General features: G+C 36.4%; 1 protein-coding gene across 2 annotated transcripts in view; it reads right to left on the bottom strand.

Annotated features, from left to right (window-relative positions):
- The window catches only part of LOC137391841 (serine/threonine-protein kinase 10-like), a 78,847-nt gene extending 59,867 nt beyond the window's left edge, over positions 1 to 18,980 (bottom strand). Inside the window, exons 1-11 of one of the 2 annotated variants that reach the window (XM_068078384.1) lie at positions 18,957 to 18,980; positions 17,233 to 17,455; positions 16,634 to 16,798; positions 13,954 to 14,152; positions 9,979 to 10,051; positions 9,231 to 9,369; positions 8,896 to 9,033; positions 8,678 to 8,791; positions 3,369 to 3,482; positions 2,445 to 3,062; positions 1,909 to 2,055 (exon numbers count right to left, since the gene is read on the bottom strand). In XM_068078384.1, coding sequence (XP_067934485.1) covers positions 1,909 to 2,055; positions 2,445 to 3,062; positions 3,369 to 3,482; positions 8,678 to 8,791; positions 8,896 to 9,033; positions 9,231 to 9,369; positions 9,979 to 10,051; positions 13,954 to 14,152; positions 16,634 to 16,798; positions 17,233 to 17,382 — 1,857 coding nt within the window. In that variant the 5' untranslated portion in view covers positions 17,383 to 17,455; positions 18,957 to 18,980. The remainder of the gene's footprint in view (positions 1 to 1,908; positions 2,056 to 2,444; positions 3,063 to 3,368; positions 3,483 to 8,677; positions 8,792 to 8,895; positions 9,034 to 9,230; positions 9,370 to 9,978; positions 10,052 to 13,953; positions 14,153 to 16,633; positions 16,799 to 17,232; positions 17,456 to 18,956) is intronic. The other variant, XM_068078385.1, reaches the window with a different exon arrangement.
- Positions 18,981 to 19,041: the final 61 nt, after the last annotated feature.

Here is a 19,041-nt window from a genome sequence, read left to right on the forward strand (position 1 = left end):
TAACTTAGGAAATAGCCAAAAGTCACAGGGAGCCAGATCTGGTGAATATGGAGGATGTGGTAGAACAGCCATTTTGGTTTTAGCGCAATACTGCTTCACAGAGAACGCAGTGTGGGCGGGTGCGTTATCATGGTGCAGCATCCATGAACCTGTGCGCCACAGTTCAGGTCTTATGCGCATAACCCTATGCCTAAAGCCTGGTTCCCATATACGTCGCAAAGCACCGGCGGTAATATCGCGCAGCAAAACACTTGCGGTGCTCGGCGCAGTTTAATGTTCACATAAAAGCCACATCGTTAATAATATCGTAAACAGAATTGCGTAATCAAATAAACTGTTCGCTCGCCATGCCGTTCCTATAATGGTGACCTTTACCCGTATAATGCATTTCGGGAAGGTTTTGCCTGCCGTCGTTTGCAAAATTTGAACAGCGTTAAACTATTGCGATGCCGCCAGCAACTACCGGCGGTCCTCGGCGCATACGTTCCCACTTCATCGCTAATAGCCTGCGGTGTGTCGCCGGGGCTTTGCGACGTATATGGGAACCGGGCTTTAGATGTTTCAAAATATCAATATAAACATGCTGATTCACAGTAGTACCCTGTGGTAAGTACTCATGGTGTACTAATCCATGAATATCAAAAACGCAATCAGCATGGTCTTTACACCTGACCGAGACATCTTCGCCTTTTTTGGTCTTGGGGAGCCCGGAGACTTCCACTGACTACTTTGGAATTTAGTCTCTGGGTCATAACCGTACACCCAAGACTCATCTCCAGTTATTATCTTCGAAAGAAAGTTTTTATCCTTTTTTGAAGCTTCCTTGAAATCGTTGCAAGCGTGCATCCTGAGCTCCTTTTGGTCATCAGTTAGCAAACGTGGCACGAACTTTGCTGCGACTCTTCTCATGTTTAAATCATCAGTTAATACTCTTTGAACAGTTCCAAAACCAAGTCCAGTTTCTCCAGAAATTTCTCTAATAGTTAAACGACGATCTGCCATGACTAATGACCTCACACTGTCGATCGACGAACAAGTTCTTGCCGACGCTGGTCTGCCAGACCTCGCATCATCTTCAGTGCTGTCTCTACCTTCACGAAAACGTTTGTGCCACTCAAAAACTTGTGTTTTCTTTAGAGCAGCATCTCCAAAAGCAATATTTAACATTTCAATTGTCTGAGTACTTGTTTTCCCTAATTTCACACAAAATTTAATGCAAATACGCTGTTCCGATTGATTAGACATGACGATAAATTTGTTAAAAAAAAGACGGAAGCACCTGACAGACCTTGACATATCGTCGGCTCACGGGAGAACGCGTTGTCATAGCAACCCGAAATTTTGTGACAACACTCCGGAGGTGTTTCCCTGCAAACGCTGCAATGGGTTTTTCCATCGTGCAAATATGCAAGTGTATACAACTCCATTCCGGGAACTTTTGGATCAGACCTCGTACATATATAAATATATAAGCAAACAGTTTATCAACGTTTATCATAAGAAATATGTTTATAAACAGATCGACATTCCTATATATAATATATATAATATATATATAATATATATATAATATAACATAATATATATATAATATATATATAATATAACATAATATATATATAATATACATATTATATAACATAAGATAATATATATATATATATACACATATATATATACACACACACATATATTTACACCTATATATTTACACAAACATTGTTATATATACAAAAGCATAGATGTTAGTATTATACATTAGCATCATATACAGGCATGTTTATAAACATGTAAGCATTCGCATAAGTTTATAAGGACATGCCACAGGAGATAATTCCTATTTTCATAACACTATCCATGAGTGCACATGTCACCTCATTATATTCTTACTAATAAAAATTTAATTACCGATGGTTCGAGTGTTTCACTGCTGATGACATCATCAATGACCTGTCCAAGAATATCATTCGCAAGCTCCTTCGCGACGGAGTCAAGTGGAGATGCTGCAGGACTCGGAGTGGGCGAGCCAGTCTGATCATCAATAAGCATGTCATCCTAACATATTTTAAAAACATTCAGATGACAGTCATCAACAAATGTGACACGACTCTGACCATTGTATCAGGAACTAGTTAGTTCAGAAGGATTGCGAAATCTACATCACAAGGTTTTACTTACAGTAATTGAACAAAAACGCTTATACAACCAGCCAAATATAATGTAACTGCACCTCTAATATTTTATTTGATTAATTGTTAACACGATATGCAAGCTGCAGATTTTAGATATCACGAGTGATCGTCTTCTATCATGTTCCACCTTTCAGCAGAGCGGAAAGGGTCTGGTAAAAATATAGCACCAAGGATATAAAGGCTGTAAAACATCAAGAAAGAAATTATAGGTCACATCACGCACAAAAATGGCGTATATTTACGTGATCTTACCTTCAAACTGCCATTATTCAACCCAACAACCCTCTCGCCCATATCAGAAAATACAATCTCATCTGGCGCAAAATTATCATCATCAACATTAATCACAAGTGGTTGCGGAGTTGTCCCCTCTACAGTGTCAAGAGGAGGAAATTGCCTATTCAGAGGGTCATCAGTTAATACTTTGTCCTTGGCAACATTATCAACAGGTAACACAACAGTTACTTCAGATAGGGCATTGTTAGAACTGGGGGTCGCATCATCGGCGCTGTCAATGACAATAACCGGATTGGTCGGTGAATCTTCAGATACTGCCAGTGTCTCTGCAGCAGGTTCTATTAAAGCAATTGTAGGTGAAGCTTGGTCGGAAGGCAAGGGCGCTATAGCTAAATTTGGATCAGCTAATTCACCAGGTTTCTCAGTAACTTGTCCTTCAGGAGACCCTGAACCAGTTTCTAAATCGGCTGGTAACTCCTTGGTGGCAGGTGTCTTTTCCTCGTCATACGTGTTTGACAACTCGGAAGATGGCGTGACAGCTGGTGAAGGACTGATAGGAGGCATTTGCTTAGCAGGCACCTCGAGGTTGCTGCCAGCGCTCTCGCTAAGTGTACTAATGCTAGATTTAGTCGACTAGATAGAAAAGAGAAACAAACAGGCAAATAATTATAAGCAGTGTTAGAGCAGTAAAGCAGAAATACAAAGAAACATGTGAAACAGTTATCAACAAAAAGACTGAACAGTACAAATTAGCTCTATAACAGTTAAGTGCACTAACGAATACCTTACGAAATGAGAGGTCAGAAATAGGTAAAGCGGGTCTAACGCGTTCTTGTAACCATTGTGTGAAAGTGTTCAAATCATCAAACAGAAATGAAAATTTGCAAGGTATTATCTAAAGAACTAGGAAAGCATGTATACAATAGCTATAAATCTCACCAGACTATCCAGCTCCTTGAGGGCTGCATCGATGCTCTCATTAACTTCACTGGAGCTGGCTGCATCCTCATCCATGGACTCTCCTGCTTCGCTAGAGGAATAATGCTTCACTGCCTGTGACATACATGACTATAGTGAGGAACAATAGAAAGACATAACTGTTAAAGGCATTTATGTCCTGAGTAAAAACAAACATAGTATAAAATCGAGTTTTTTTTACTCAACTTTCTAACTCAACAGGTCAAAAATTTAATAAAGCTTCTGGTAGTTCTGCAGTAGCGTGAAAATAATTTATTGAACTCGAGTACCTGCTAGTAATGCCACTAGTGATTCTTATTGCTCTCTCACTTATCAAAAAATCGAGAATTTTTGTGTAAACTTGATAAAGGGTAGTTTATGCTACCACTTTCTGAAACAACTGGAGTCCCATTGGGAATTATCTTTCCTTGGTATGTTGGAGTTGCACTCCTCAAAGTGACCATACAGCGTAAAGCATTTTAAAACAAAATGTTATGTACAATTGTTTACTCTAACAGACTAGCAGACTACAACTGCTTAGATGTTTAGCCTTTTACTAAAATTGACCAGTTTTTAAACATCCATTTTATTGTTAACAATTCAGTCATATTTAAAAATGACCCAATTCAATTTTACCATCTTTAGAGCAGTATCAATTTACAATGTCAAAGAAGTTTTACAAATATGCTTTCAAACAATACAGGAACAAACGCATTTAGGAATATAGTGCCCACAGCAGCTGAGATATATTGGTGGTGTCACCAGGCCTTTCGGGCTGATGTCCTCAAAAGGTCATACCGAACCACCGGTGCTCACAAGGATATAAATGTGGAGTCGCATAGCTATGGTTTTAATGGTATGTAGGTCACGAATAGCAACTGCTACGTGGTGGTTATCAAACTGCTTAAATATAAATGCAGCAAAGGCTTTACACACAAACACCTATTTTTCTAAAAAGCTACATACTACTACAAGTTATCTTCAATTTAGATGTAAAATATTCTGAAATGGTCGACTGAGGTACAGAACGAATGTATCTATTGTCTAATGATATAAACTGGCGGTATCTACTATCTTGAGTTTTAATAATTACATGACCAGTAATTTCTGCCAATATATTTTTGTGGAACTCTACAGTATAGAATGATATAGCCTAATGAAAACATGCCAGGTTATAGTCTAAGTTAAAGTATACCAGTTGCACATAGAAATATAAATAGAAAGGTGCTACATGACAGACCTTCAGAGGTTATAGTCTATGTTAAAGTATACCTGTTACACCTAAAAATATAAATAAAAAGGTACTGCATGACAGACCTTCAGAGGTTATAGTCTATGTTAAAGTATACCTGTTACACCTAAAAATATAAATAAAAAGGTACTGCATGACAGACCTTCAGAGGTTATAGTCTAAGTTAAAGTATACCTGTTACACCTAGAAATATAAATAGAAAGGTGCTGCATGACAGACCTTCAGAGGTTATAGCCTAAGTTAAAGTATGCCTGTTACAACTAGAAATATAAATAGAAAGGTACTGCATGACAGACCTTCAGAGATTATAGTCTATGTTAAAGTATACCTGTTACACCTAGAAATATAAATAGAAATGTGCTGCATGACAGACCTTCAGAGGTTATAGTCTATGTTAAAGTATACCTGCTACACCTAGAAATATAAATAGAAAGGTGCTGCATGACAGACCTTCAGAGGTTATAGTCTATGTTAAAGTATACCTGTTACACCTAGAAATATAAATAGAAAGGTACTGCATGACAGACCTTCAGAGATTATAGTCTAAGTTAAAGTATACCTGTTACACCTAGAAATATAAATAGAAAGGTGCTACATGATAGACCTTCAGAGATTATAGTCTATGTTAAAGTATGCCTGTTACACCTAGAAATATAAATAGAAAGGTGCTACATGACAGACCTTCAGAGGTTATAGTCTAAGTTAAAGTATACCTGTTACACCTAGAAATATAAATAGAAAGGTGCTACATGACAGTCCTTCAGAGGTTATAGTCTATGTTAAAGTATACCTGTTACACCTAGAAATATAAATAGAAAGGTACTGCATGACAGACCTTCAGAGATTATAGTCTAAGTTAAAGTATACCTGTTACACCTAGAAATATAAATAGAAAGGTGCTACATGACAGACCTTCAGAGGTTATAGTCTATGTTAAAGTATGCCTGTTACAACTAGAAATATAAATAGAAAGGTGCTGCATGACAGACCTTCAGAGGTTATAGTCTATGTTAAAGTATACCTGTTACACCTAGAAATATAAATAGAAAGGTGCTGCATGACAGACCTTCAGAGGTTATAGTCTATGTTAAAGTATACCTGTTACACCTAGAAATATAAATAGAAAGGTACTGCATGACAGACCTTCAGAGATTATAGTCTAAGTTAAAGTATACCTGTTACACCTAGAAATATAAATAGAAAGGTGCTGCATGACAGACCTTCAGAGGTTATAGTCTATGTTAAAGTATACCTGTTACACCTAGAAATATAAATAGAAAGGTACTGCATGACAGACCTTCAGAGATTATAGTCTAAGTTAAAGTATACCTGTTACACCTAGAAATATAAACAGAAAGGTGCTACATGACAGACCTTCAGAGGTTATAGTCTAAGTTAAAGTATACCTGTTACACCTAGAAATATAAATAGAAAGGTGCTACATGACAGTCCTTCAGAGGTTATAATCTATGTTAAAGTATGCCTGTTGCACCTAGAAATATAAATAGAAAGGTGCTACATGACAGACCTTCAGAGGTTATAGTCTAAGTTAAAGTATACCTGTTACACCTAGAAATATAAATAGAAAGGTGCTACATGACAGTCCTTCAGAGGTTATAATCTATGTTAAAGTATGCCTGTTGCACCTAGAAATATAAATAGAAAGGTGCTACATGACAGACCTTCAGAGGTTATAGTCTAAGTTAAAGTATACCTGTTACACCTAGAAATATAAACAGAAAGGTGCTACATGACAGACCTTCAGAGGTTATAGTCTAAGTTAAAGTATACCTGTTACACCTAGAAATATAAATAGAAAGGTGCTACATGACAGTCCTTCAGAGGTTATAATCTATGTTAAAGTATGCCTGTTGCACCTAGAAATATAAATAGAAAGGTGCTGCATGACAGACCTTCAGAGGTTATAGTCTAAGTTAAAGTATACCTGTTACACCTAGAAATATAAACAGAAAGGTGCTACATGACAGACCTTCAGAGGTTATAGTCTAAGTTAAAGTATACCTGTTACACCTAGAAATATAAATAGAAAGGTGCTACATGACAGTCCTTCAGAGGTTATAATCTATGTTAAAGTATGCCTGTTGCACCTAGAAATATAAATAGAAAGGTACTGCATGACAGTCCTTCAGAGGTTATAGTCTATGTTAAAGTATGCCTGTTGCACCTAGAAATATAAATAGAAAGGTGCTACATGACAGACCTTCAGAGGTTATAGTCTAAGTTAAAGTATACCTGTTACACCTAGAAATATAAACAGAAAGGTGCTACATGACAGACCTTCAGAGGTTATAGTCTAAGTTAAAGTATACCTGTTACACCTAGAAATATAAATAGAAAGGTGCTACATGACAGTCCTTCAGAGGTTATAATCTATGTTAAAGTATGCCTGTTGCACCTAGAAATATAAATAGAAAGGTACTGCATGACAGTCCTTCAGAGGTTATAGTCTATGTTAAAGTATGCCTGTTGCACCTAGAAATATAAATAGAAAGGTGCTGCATGATAGACCTTCAGAGGTTATAATCTATGTTAAAGTATGCCTGTTACAACTAGAAATATAAATAGAAAGGTGCTACATGACAGTCCTTCAGAGGTTATAATCTATGTTAAAGTATGCCTGTTGCACCTAGAAATATAAATAGAAAGGTACTGCATGACAGTCCTTCAGAGATTATAGTCTAAGTTAAAGTATGCCTGTTACACCTAGAAATATAAATAGAAAGGTACTGCATGACAGACCTTCAGAGATTATAGTCTAAGTTAAAGTATACCTGTTACACCTAGAAATATAAACAGAAAGGTGCTACATGACAGACCTTCAGAGGTTATAGTCTATGTTAAAGTATACCTGTTACACCTAGAAATATAAATAGAAAGGTGCTACATGACAGACCTTCAGAGGTTATAGTCTAAGTTAAAGTATACCTGTTACACCTAGAAATAGAAAGGTGCTGCATGACAGACCTTCAGAGATTATAGTCTAAGTTAAAGTATACCTGTTACACCTAGAAATATAAACAGAAAGGTACTGCATGACAGTCCTTCAGAGGTTATAGTCTATGTTAAAGTATACCTGTTACACCTAGAAATATAAATAGAAAGGTGCTGCATGACAGACCTTCAGAGGTTATAGTCTAAGTTAAAGTATACCTGTTACACCTAGAAATAGAAAGGTGCTGCATGACAGACCTTCAGAGATTATAGTCTAAGTTAAAGTATACCTGCTACACCTAGAAATATAAACAGAAAGGTGCTGCATGACAGACCTTCAGAGGTTATAGTCTGAGTTAAAGTATACCTGTTACACCTAGAAATATAAACAGAAAGGTGCTGCATGACAGACCTTCAGAGGTTATAGTCTAAGTTAAAGTATACCTGTTACACCTAGAAATAGAAAGGTGCTGCATGACAGACCTTCAGAGATTATAGTCTAAGTTAAAGTATACCTGCTACACCTAGAAATATAAACAGAAAGGTGCTGCATGACAGACCTTCAGAGGTTATAGTCTGAGTTAAAGTATACCTGTTACACCTAGAAATATAAACAGAAAGGTGCTGCATGACAGACCTTCAGAGGTTATAGTCTAAGTTAAAGTATACCTGTTACACCTAGAAATAGAAAGGTGCTGCATGACAGACCTTCAGAGGTTATAGTCTAAGTTAAAGTATACCTGTTACACCTAGAAATAGAAAGGTGCTGCATGACAGACCTTCAGAGATTATAGTCTAAGTTAAAGTATACCTGTTACACCTAGAAATATAAACAGAAAGGTGCTGCATGACAGACCTTCAGAGGTTATAGTCTGAGTTAAAGTATACCTGTTACACCTAGAAATATAAACAGAAAGGTGCTGCATGACAGACCTTCAGAGGTTATAGTCTGAGTTAAAGTATACCTGTTACACCTAGAAATATAAACAGAAAGGTGCTGCATGACAGACCTTCAGAGGTTATAGTCTATGTTGAAGTATACCTGCTACACCTAGAAATATAAATAGAAAGGTGCTGCACGACAGACCTTCAATTCTTCTTCAGCATTCAACTTCTCTTCCTCTTCAATAACTTCTGCTTTGAACTCAGCTATCAACTCTCTTATCGGGCGCTTGTCCGTACAATCCTTGACAAATTCATGCTGAAAAAAAAATATCAACCTTCAGGCTACAACGATAAAGCACGAAAGTTTACAATGTCCTTTAGTAAACTCCATCAATGAAGAATCGCAGTGCTGGCTATTACCTCCAAAAGTTGAGCAGCAGTCAGCCTTTTATCAGGTTCCTTCTGTAAGCATTTCTCTAGAAAGTTGTGAAATTTTTTTGACCAGACGTGTTGGTCCAGCAGTTTTGGTGGATCAGCTTTTTGAATCTTCATCAGCACCTAAAAATGGAACAAAAAGGTAATCCTAAGGTAATCCTAAGGTAAACTTAGGAATTGTTCACTCTAACCATGAAACCATTCCTAGTTGTATTATTTATTATTTCATGTCTCGTCTAAGCATGCATTGCTTGTATCAAGAAAGATACAAAAAGAAAGCTCTTCATAATGGCTGATGAAAGAGCTGAGCAGGTCCTCACCCTCATCGGATGCATCTCGTGGTTGGGCGGTTCCATTTCAGCCAGCTCAATGAGGGTAGCACCGAGAGACCAAATATCTGCCTTAAAATCGTATGTGAGGTCCTGTGATGTCTCGCACATTATCACCTCTGGTGCCATCCTACAATGACACCGCAATAGCTAAAACCTCCATACCACACTTAACATCTTCTAAATTAGCGTAAGAGCGTAAATTAGCATCTTCTAAATTAGAAGAGTATTTTCACAAATTGCAATAACAATTAAATCGCTGCTAAATGTCCAAAAAAAACTATGGATGACAAGGTTGATTTCATAATACTGTTGGCTCTTTTTGTCAAAGTGAAGAGAAGAGAGAGAGAGGGAGGAGTATAAGATGAAAGAGTTGAAAGAGATGGAAGGAGTGAAAGAGAGAAGAGGTGGGGAAATTGCATGAAGGTGTGGGCAAGCATTTGGTGGAACAGAAGATACAGTAGAAAAGGAGAGGCAGAAGAGAACAAAGACCGAAGAAAAAAGGAGAGGGAGAAATGGGAGGAATGAAGAGCCATGAGAGAACTCTTCATTTCTCCCTAAAGAAGAAAATTTTTAACAATATGAACTACTAATACTGAATAATATGTAGTTATTACTATTCGCTATTACTTAACGCTGATACTTACCAATATGTAATGGTAATACTTACCAATATGTAATGGTAATACTTACCAATATGTAATGGTAATACTTACCAATATGTAATGGTAATACTTACCAATATGGAGTGCCAATGAAGGAACTGCGCCTCTGAACTGTCTTTGTGTTTTTGGCGGAGACCCCAAAATCAGCTAAAACACACAAAGGAATAAATGTTGTATTAATACTATCACTTAAAAGAATTAGCTACCATCTTATCTGCAAATAGTGTACAATTAAAAAGCAAAAAACTATCTAACACTAACAGAAATAGCAAGCAACCTAAACTACTATCAAGGTACTCTGGTAAAGAAAAGTGCTGTTTAGTATATTTCTTAGAACCCACTTTTGCTGTTGCTGTAATACGGGGTTGGGACAAAAGACTGTCAGAAAAGAGCATGCATAATATGCAAATGTGCTTAACCAACCACCAGTGGTGAGTGAACTTGCAAATATCTTCTCCTGATAGGGTAGCAAAAACACTTACTGTAAGTTAGGCCTGGACTGTTGCCAAACTTTCAGCTAGGATAGCTACTATATTAACCAATAGATAATTGACAGGTCGTGCTAGACAAGCAACCCGAAAAACCTAACAGCCTTCAACTTTGAGTTATCTTACCAACTAAATAAATGAAGACCTTGACGCAGATCTTGTTCCACTATGATCTAGAGAGATGACAGAGTAAAATAGTTCATTAAAAAATATGGGACATACAGCTGGCAACTGAATGAAAGATAAAGTGATTGATATTGAGATATCAACTGGAAGTAATGCTACAGCTCACTGTTATACCTTTCTTCTGACCATGTGCGCTTGAACTGTGTAAACCGTACTAACAACCGTACTAACAACCGTACTAACAACCGTACTAACAACCGTACTAACAACCGTACTAACAACCGCACTAACAAGGGTAGTAACAACCGTACTAACAGCCGCACTAACAACCGTACTAACAATCGCACTAACAACTTCACTAACAACCGTACTAACAACCGTACTAACAGCCGTACTAACAACCGTACTAACAACCTTACTAACAGACATACTAACAACTACTAACAACCGTACTAACAACTGTACTCTCAACCGTACTAACAACCGCACTAACAACTGTACTAACAACCGTACTAACAGCCGCACTAACAACCTTACTAACAGCCGTACTAACAACCGTACTAACAACCGTACTAACAACCTTACTAACAACCTTACTAACAGCCGTACTAACAACCATACTAACAGCCGTACTAAAATGGCTAAAAAGACTATTTGACTATATGTGAAGGCGCTAGAACAAATGCATACTGGCACTATTTCGAAAAAAGAGAGCAGCGATTCTGTTTTACTTTCTATCACATGGCAATAGCGAAATGCTGATTTAAAAAAGAATACAGATAAAAACCACAGACGTGCAAATTAGAATGCAGGAAGGAGATGTAAAGGAGAAGTGGGCATATCCCTGAACTTACACTTTAGCAACAAAAAAACTTATGGATGGTGTTGGATGTTGACATGTCAAGCTTTCTGAGGTTTTCTATTCAAATAATTGCCACATAATTTCATTATAATAAAATTCAGTCATTTAATAATAAAACTAACAATCTGGAAGTATGTAGTTGCAACAAACATGGGATGGTGTCGTTATGGTCATTCTAATTATTATACAAACTGTTATTTTCCAAAAATATCATTTGTCTTAAGAGATTAGTGAAAACCAATTATATTATACACAGTTGAATATATTTTTACACCCTGAATATTTATTCAAATAAAACAACTTGGTAGTAACTCAATGTAAGAAGTACAGCAACTAAAATTTTAAATAATGGAAAGTCACATTAGTTAAAAAAATCAAATGATTTGTATAAAGTTATGTTTGTTTGGTATTTATATACAGCTAAGGAATAAATAGCAATTATCAGCTAAAGAGAGATAATATTTAGAAAAATCTAACAACTGTCAACAAGAGCTTAATCTTGACCAATAGATTTATTTTTCTCAAATCACAGCTGTATGCTATTGAACTGAAGGGAGATCTAACACTAACTCTAGTTTTGGAATAAATGGAAGTCATCAAGGCAGTCACAGCGGCTGGGTGTTTGTCAACCATGTTGAATAAGGGATTGCGATAAGGCATAAGCACCAATTAGAATCCACCACAGCACGGATGTTAGTAATAGAAATTCCAACAGTCCATTTGTTTGTCTCAAAGCTAACAAGGATGTATAATGATAAGTTGTCAAATGCCAATAGTGATAAGGAATGAATCCGCTAGCAATCAAATGCCTTTGGGACTCAACTGATTTTATCACCGGTTACAGCAATGCCTTATCACACCCATTATTAAGTCCAACGCCCCAAAGAGCTAGCCTACTGCGATTATCGAAGAATGGACAAACTACATTGATTCTAACAAGTTCCTCCGTAACAACCTGTAACGTCTGGTGCAAACTGAACCAAGGTGGTCTTCTGGTGAGAAACTCACAGAACTTGAGGATGAATAGGTCTAATAAGTGACGCTTGTTATAAGGTGCAAGTGGGAATGTTTGGTTTGGTTCAACCTTTTGACCCCGTTTGACCTTTATGAATCATGATCTCCATGGGCAAAATAAAAATTAATGTTAAACATTCTAAAACATACTTATATATTTTAGAATCTAAAATATGTTTATAAGCGGTTATCAATATTTTAGCAATATATTTTTCTTGTAATTGAGTTTACTAGCGCTCAACTGATTATACCAACTGTAAAGTTAGAATACTATCAGTGAAGGAGTGCATCTGGTGAATTAATGTTTGTGCAGATGCCACCAATATGCCTAAAAACAGTCTCCTTGCTGTGATGTCTGATAGCTGGCTATATGGAATAATGCTTGTCATACAGCTGTGGTTTTGACTTCAAAGTCCCACCCATTATTTACACAATGTAAATACTAGCTTTGCTTAAGAACAAAACTTTTCAGTTTTCAATTCTAAAAAATGATTGCTTGTGATGACTTTTACCGAGATAAGTATTGTGCAGAACCTAATGTTATAGATTAACGCTAAAGCTAGGCAATAATAAAAAGACCGCCTGAATGTAAAAGTAATTTCCTATGGAAAAAGGCAACCTAATCTGAATGGGATTCGGATGGTCTCCGGTGAGAACCAAACCTTACACAAGTTCGCTTATATATAAACTAGAGTACAGAGAAGACCTAACTACCAAAGTTGAATTCAGACAACACAGCTACAGCAGATACACACTACCCGCATTCATACGGCACAACACAGCTACCGTAGATACACGCTACCAACATTCATACGACACAACACAGCTACAGCAGATACACACTACCCGCATTTATACGACAAAACACAGCTACCGAAGATACACGCTACCAACATTCACACAACACACACAGCTACAGCAGATACACACTACCTACATTCATATGACACAACACAGCTACAGCAGATACACACTACCCACATTCATACGACACACACAGCTACAGCAGATACAGACTACTCATATTCATACAACACACACAGCTACAGCAGATACACACTACCCACATTCATACGACACAACACAGCTACAGCAGATACACACTACCCACATTCATATGACACAACACAGCTACAGCAGATACTTACTACCCACATTCATACAACACAGCTACAGCAGATACACACTACCTACATTCATATGACACAACACAGCTACAGCAGATACACACTACCCACATTCATATGACACAACACAGCCACAGCAGATACACACTACTCATATTCAAGAATTATAAAAATGTCTCAAATGAAGATTACTCTCCCATAAAAAAGATAACTATAGCACTACCTTGACAACACAGCAAATAAAAAACAAAATCTTTCCCCAAAATCCCCTTTCAAATCGCTCTAAACAGACCCTAAAGAGGGTAGTTGTTAGGGTAGTTGTTAGTAATTATCGGCGAGATGGTCCAATACTGGGTTCTAGTTTTAGAGCTCTGCCATTAAGATATTTATGGACAAGGCTTTACTAGAAGGAAGTGTGGCAGTGTAACATACCAAGTCTGACTTGGCCATCTATGGTGAGCAAGATATTGCCGGCCTTTAGGTCTCTGTGTACAACTTTGTGATTGTGCAGGTAGTCAAGTGCAGTACATAATTCGTGTGCGACATATTGTATTTGTTGCTCGGTCAATGATTTCTCAAGGTCAACCATGATACTGTCAATAGCTCCTCCCTCACAGAACTCTATGTAGAGCTGAAACCAACACAATTCGTCTTACATAAACCATGGATGAAACTAAATTACTGAATGCCAACTTGCTGGTGTGAATCGGACAGGATTGTTGGGATGCAAATTTCTTATACAAACAATTTAAAAAAATTGCTAATGAGTTTATCGGTTATATTGAATTACAGTGGACACCCGCAACATGACATTAATTCGCTCCGGTGATGGAATCGGAAGGCGAGAATGTCGTATAGAGGGGTACAGAAGCCCATAGTAATTTTTAATGCAACACCTCCTGGTAAAAGATATCAAAATTTTATATACAGAGTGTAAGTATTAAAAAATAGTAAAAAACAATATATTAAATTTAGTAACTATAGTTAACTATAGCAACTTTAGTGTATTTAGTGGTTATGATCTGCAATAAAATTGTCATTGCAATAAAATCCCTTTCTTATTTCTTCATTTAACATCACTATACATCTAAAGACCCGCCTCTATTTGAACGCCACCTCTATTTGACCGCCACTTCTATTTGACCGCCACCCTGAGAGAAGAGTTGAAAAATAGAGCGCCACTCTATAATTGAAGGCCACCTCCATTTGACAGCTATTTTAATATTATTTGATCTGTATGAGCCCATAATATCGATTGATTAGTAGAACAGTGTCCACAAAATCGTATTAATAATGAATCGTTTACATCAATGACATTTTTTGTTTTGTTCAATTCCAAAGCTTTTGATGTTTTTCCGTTAAAACTTTGAAAGCAACACCATAGAAATAATTAATGACTGTCTCAGGGTGATAGTAGTTCCTTGTTTAACATGGTCTTGATACTTCGAAGTACATGTATATAAAAAACAGCTTACATTTACGATGGTAGATGAACAACTAGTTTTAGGGTGAAGGTTGCATTTAACGTGCAAAACTTTCACGCATTGCATTTGTGCTAAAGACAACGCATAAAAGTATTGCTCTGCCAAAAAATTGTTTGGATACTAATATCGACTAGTTCAGCCATGCAGAATAGTTGATGTAAGAAGACATTGTGGAAGGTATTGTTCTATTGGCTATTAGAAGGCTAGTTCTACTGAAAGCAACAATCAGAACGCAGCTATCCGAGCGAACGATGCAAAAACTTTTGTTTTAAAAATGTTGATTTTTGTTTCTGCATGTGATATAAGTATGGTTCGTTTATGTCACTTGTTCATGAATATATATATTTGTAGCATTTGATCGATTATCATTATATAACTTATAAATTTGTTGATTTATAGCATATTATTTGATAGCATCTTTGCAGTTATCTTAACACGGCTTACAATGAATCGACGCTCCTTTTCTATTGCACATAAAACTAATTTTGGCTGCAAACTGTAGCAAACATATCAATGAGTGCACTGAAATTTTATTCAACATTATTAAATATAATTATAAAATCAAAATGTGCCATCAAATTTAGAACAAATAAAAAATTTAAAGCTCTAACAAATTGCAAAGCGAGGCCCAGGCTATAATATCATCGCAGATTAATTGCAAGCAATAGATAACAACTGGTAGAGATATTTCTCGGCTTCCCAATGAATATTTTATTTAGGGATCTTTGACAAGTTAAAGGTAAGTTGGCAGATTTATTGCATCCAAAAGGTTTAACTACGCACCACCAAAAGAAAAGGGCACAATATAGGCAACATTGGGTTCACCCATAAAAGGGCTAAATTTATCTTCCCAAAATTCTGACGAGCCATTTGAAAAATACAATGCCAGCCTCTATTTGAACGCCACCTCCAATTGAACACTACTAGAGAAGGATTGAAAGATGGAGCACTATCATTGCTCCATCTTGATACATAGAGGAAGATGTTGAAAAACTGAGGCATTCCATTAGGAGCTTTATGGTATATATACCGTTATATATGCATAATGAATTAAATTTATGGTAAATATTATATTAAATGCTAAAATACACAAGAATTTTTCACTTTCGCTTACTTTTCAGTAATTTTCGTTTCACTCACGCAATATCAAGCATTTACAAAACACGAAGAATGTTGAACTGAGAGAGAGCGAGCACCGTATCTCTTTCAGGCGTTGTGGAAGAGATTCCGGCAAATAGCATATCAGCATATTCATGATTCCGAAGTATTCAGCACACCAAACGACAAATTTGAACTTCGAGAGACATTTTTGTTGATGTCCTTTGGCAAAAAAAATGCCGTCAAGAGGGGATGAAAACATCTTGTTCCACATCGCAAGGCATGAAACCCGTAAAACAGGGATGCCGTAACTCGGGAGTGCACTGTACTGACAAATCATTATAAAAGAACAATGCTTTTATATAACAAGCATGTACTTCAGATATATGTAATTCCTGAAAGCTAAACAGAATGATAGACATTACAGATGAGAAAATGTCAAGAGAAAAGAGAATTGGTTGTAGTTGATTGATAATTACACGGACAGGTAACGCAGTAACAGCTCACAGTTACTAATTCAGGAAGCCTACCCAGAGATGATCGTCAAAGAAATATGCCTCCTTGATTCCAACGATGTTGTTGTGGGTGCACTCGGTCAGTATGTCCACTTCAACCATGAACTCATCCAGTTCATCTTCTTCCTTTATCTCTACTTTCTTCAGCGCTGCCAGCTGCTTATTCTCCTTGTGCTCAGCCTGTGTACCAATTATTTCGACATGTTCACTGCACGCTTAGATATGTATCATGCATAAATTAACGTCTATACTAGAGATTTAAAGACTAGATTTAAAGCTAATCCAAAAAGTGGCTACTAAGAGTCTGACATTGAAGATGTCACTTCCACTGATTGACCCGGCCAATGAATCTAACATTTTCTATAAAACCGCACTGAGAGAGCATGCTTGAAATACTAAACAGTAACACAATCTTGAAGTTATAGTTAGAAACGTGAGAAAGATGAACAAAAAACCAAATCGGTGCTCTAAACCATGATATTAATCCGCTAATAAAAAGGATACTTTCCTAAAATGTATGTAATGACAAGGAATCATGTAATTATAGTTTGCCTATATAGCGTGAAACATCAACACCCGAGGAACAGCGGGATCTAGTGAGTGTGTCAACATACCTTGTAAACCTTTCCAAATGCACCATCACCAAGTTCACCGACTATTACCCAAATTTCATTTGGATCTTGGTTTCTCTTCAAGTGAGGATGACGGTTAGTCTTCTTTTTGCTATTGCCACCCTTTTGAAAAAGACGGCTGAGAAAAGACATGTTGAGGTTCTCTACAAACTGCTAAGCCATGACAGGTATGATGTTCGCAAGAAAGGATCTTACCGCCATCCACCTAAAACAATGAGTTATTAGTAATTTAATGTTATCAAATGCATTACCTGACTATTTTTATTTATTAACTTCCAATTCTAACTTCCTTGCATCAATACATACTAGTTACAAATAAAAATGCCACTTTACAATGAGTAAGGCTTGGTTATAAGAAAAATATATAGTAACTACCGAACTTTTCAGCATATAATCTACAACAAATACCGATCAATCTAGAATAGCATAGTAGCAATGATAAACTTAATCTTGGCAGTAAATTAACAAGCATTGCACAAAACTAGAAATCATATTTAAACCAACTTATTACTCTGTTAATCCCGCTAGCATGAAGTAAACCAATAGATTAGTAAAACTGTCATTTGAACCAGCATTTATAGCCGTTTCAAAATACAAAACAAAAATCCGAGTATCTTTCAATGTGATTATTATTAGCTAATGACCTCGCGGATGACTAGTGTGCAAAATCCATTGAGGAGCCTCTTAAGAGCAAATAGTATAAAACATAAATGGAACAACTGCAGAACGAATGGTCAAATAATTTAAAGCTGCCTAATTGTGAAGTAGCAAAAATAATCATGATTCAATGTTGCCTCTGTCATAAAACTTAATAAATATAACACTAAAGAAAAGGCAACATCAGAGCCATGTAGTACAAAGAGTTTACACCTCTTACAAAAAGTGACAAATGTAGTAAGAAATGACACAAAATTTCACATGAGAAAAATTCTAAAATTTCAAATAGTTTTAAAAACCAACACGCACATCATCAGCATACTTATCTATCTTTTTTGGGTTAACATTCCATAATGCAAATTTATATTTTCATAAGTATGACTACTTTAAGCAAATTTTTTCACCAAAGCTTCATCAGAATAAACCAATTTGTAGCAAAATAATAATTAAACATAAAACTACTAAAACTAACATCATAGTTAGCCTCTTATAGTTCAATGTTAAGCTCAATGAACTGAGATTGTACAAGGAAGCTGACAGCGCATGCGACTTCTTGTCATAATGCTGTAACTTACCAGCATCCACAATATAAGGTATAATGCAACAATTAGGATATATAAAAACAAATAAAGGTGTGGCCCTTCGTTATTCAAATAAATAACTTCTGAGACATCTATAAGCTATCACTTCAGCCTTAATGGAAGCCTAACAATAATTTCGATAGACAAACTCACATAAAAAGTCATTTCTGGGCTTTCACCTAAAAATATTCTGTACATCTATATGTAATCAAGACTCCTAATAAATTTATTACAGTAAATATCTTTTTTCACTATCACTACGGTTAGAATGGAATTGGCAGCTCCCAAAACGATAACTGTACTGAACTTGCCACTTGTTGCAGTAGGCCTGTTTTGAAACTCTCTAGCGTTCATTTATTATAAGACATAAGTTCAAAAACATTAAAATTACTAACGATTGCTCAAGCAATGCTAAGGTCTACACTTTATGGGTGCTAAAATAAACAGGAACAGAGAAGAAGTATTTACCAGAAAATCTGTTCAATACGGATGGGATAGCTGAGGTTTGCGTCACGTGGTATGGCTTAAAACAGAGCGTTAGCAAGATGGGTCG

Source organism: Watersipora subatra, chromosome 3 (assembly GCF_963576615.1).
Source record: "Watersipora subatra chromosome 3, tzWatSuba1.1, whole genome shotgun sequence".
Classification (NCBI taxonomy): Eukaryota; Metazoa; Bryozoa; class Gymnolaemata; order Cheilostomatida; family Watersiporidae; genus Watersipora; species Watersipora subatra.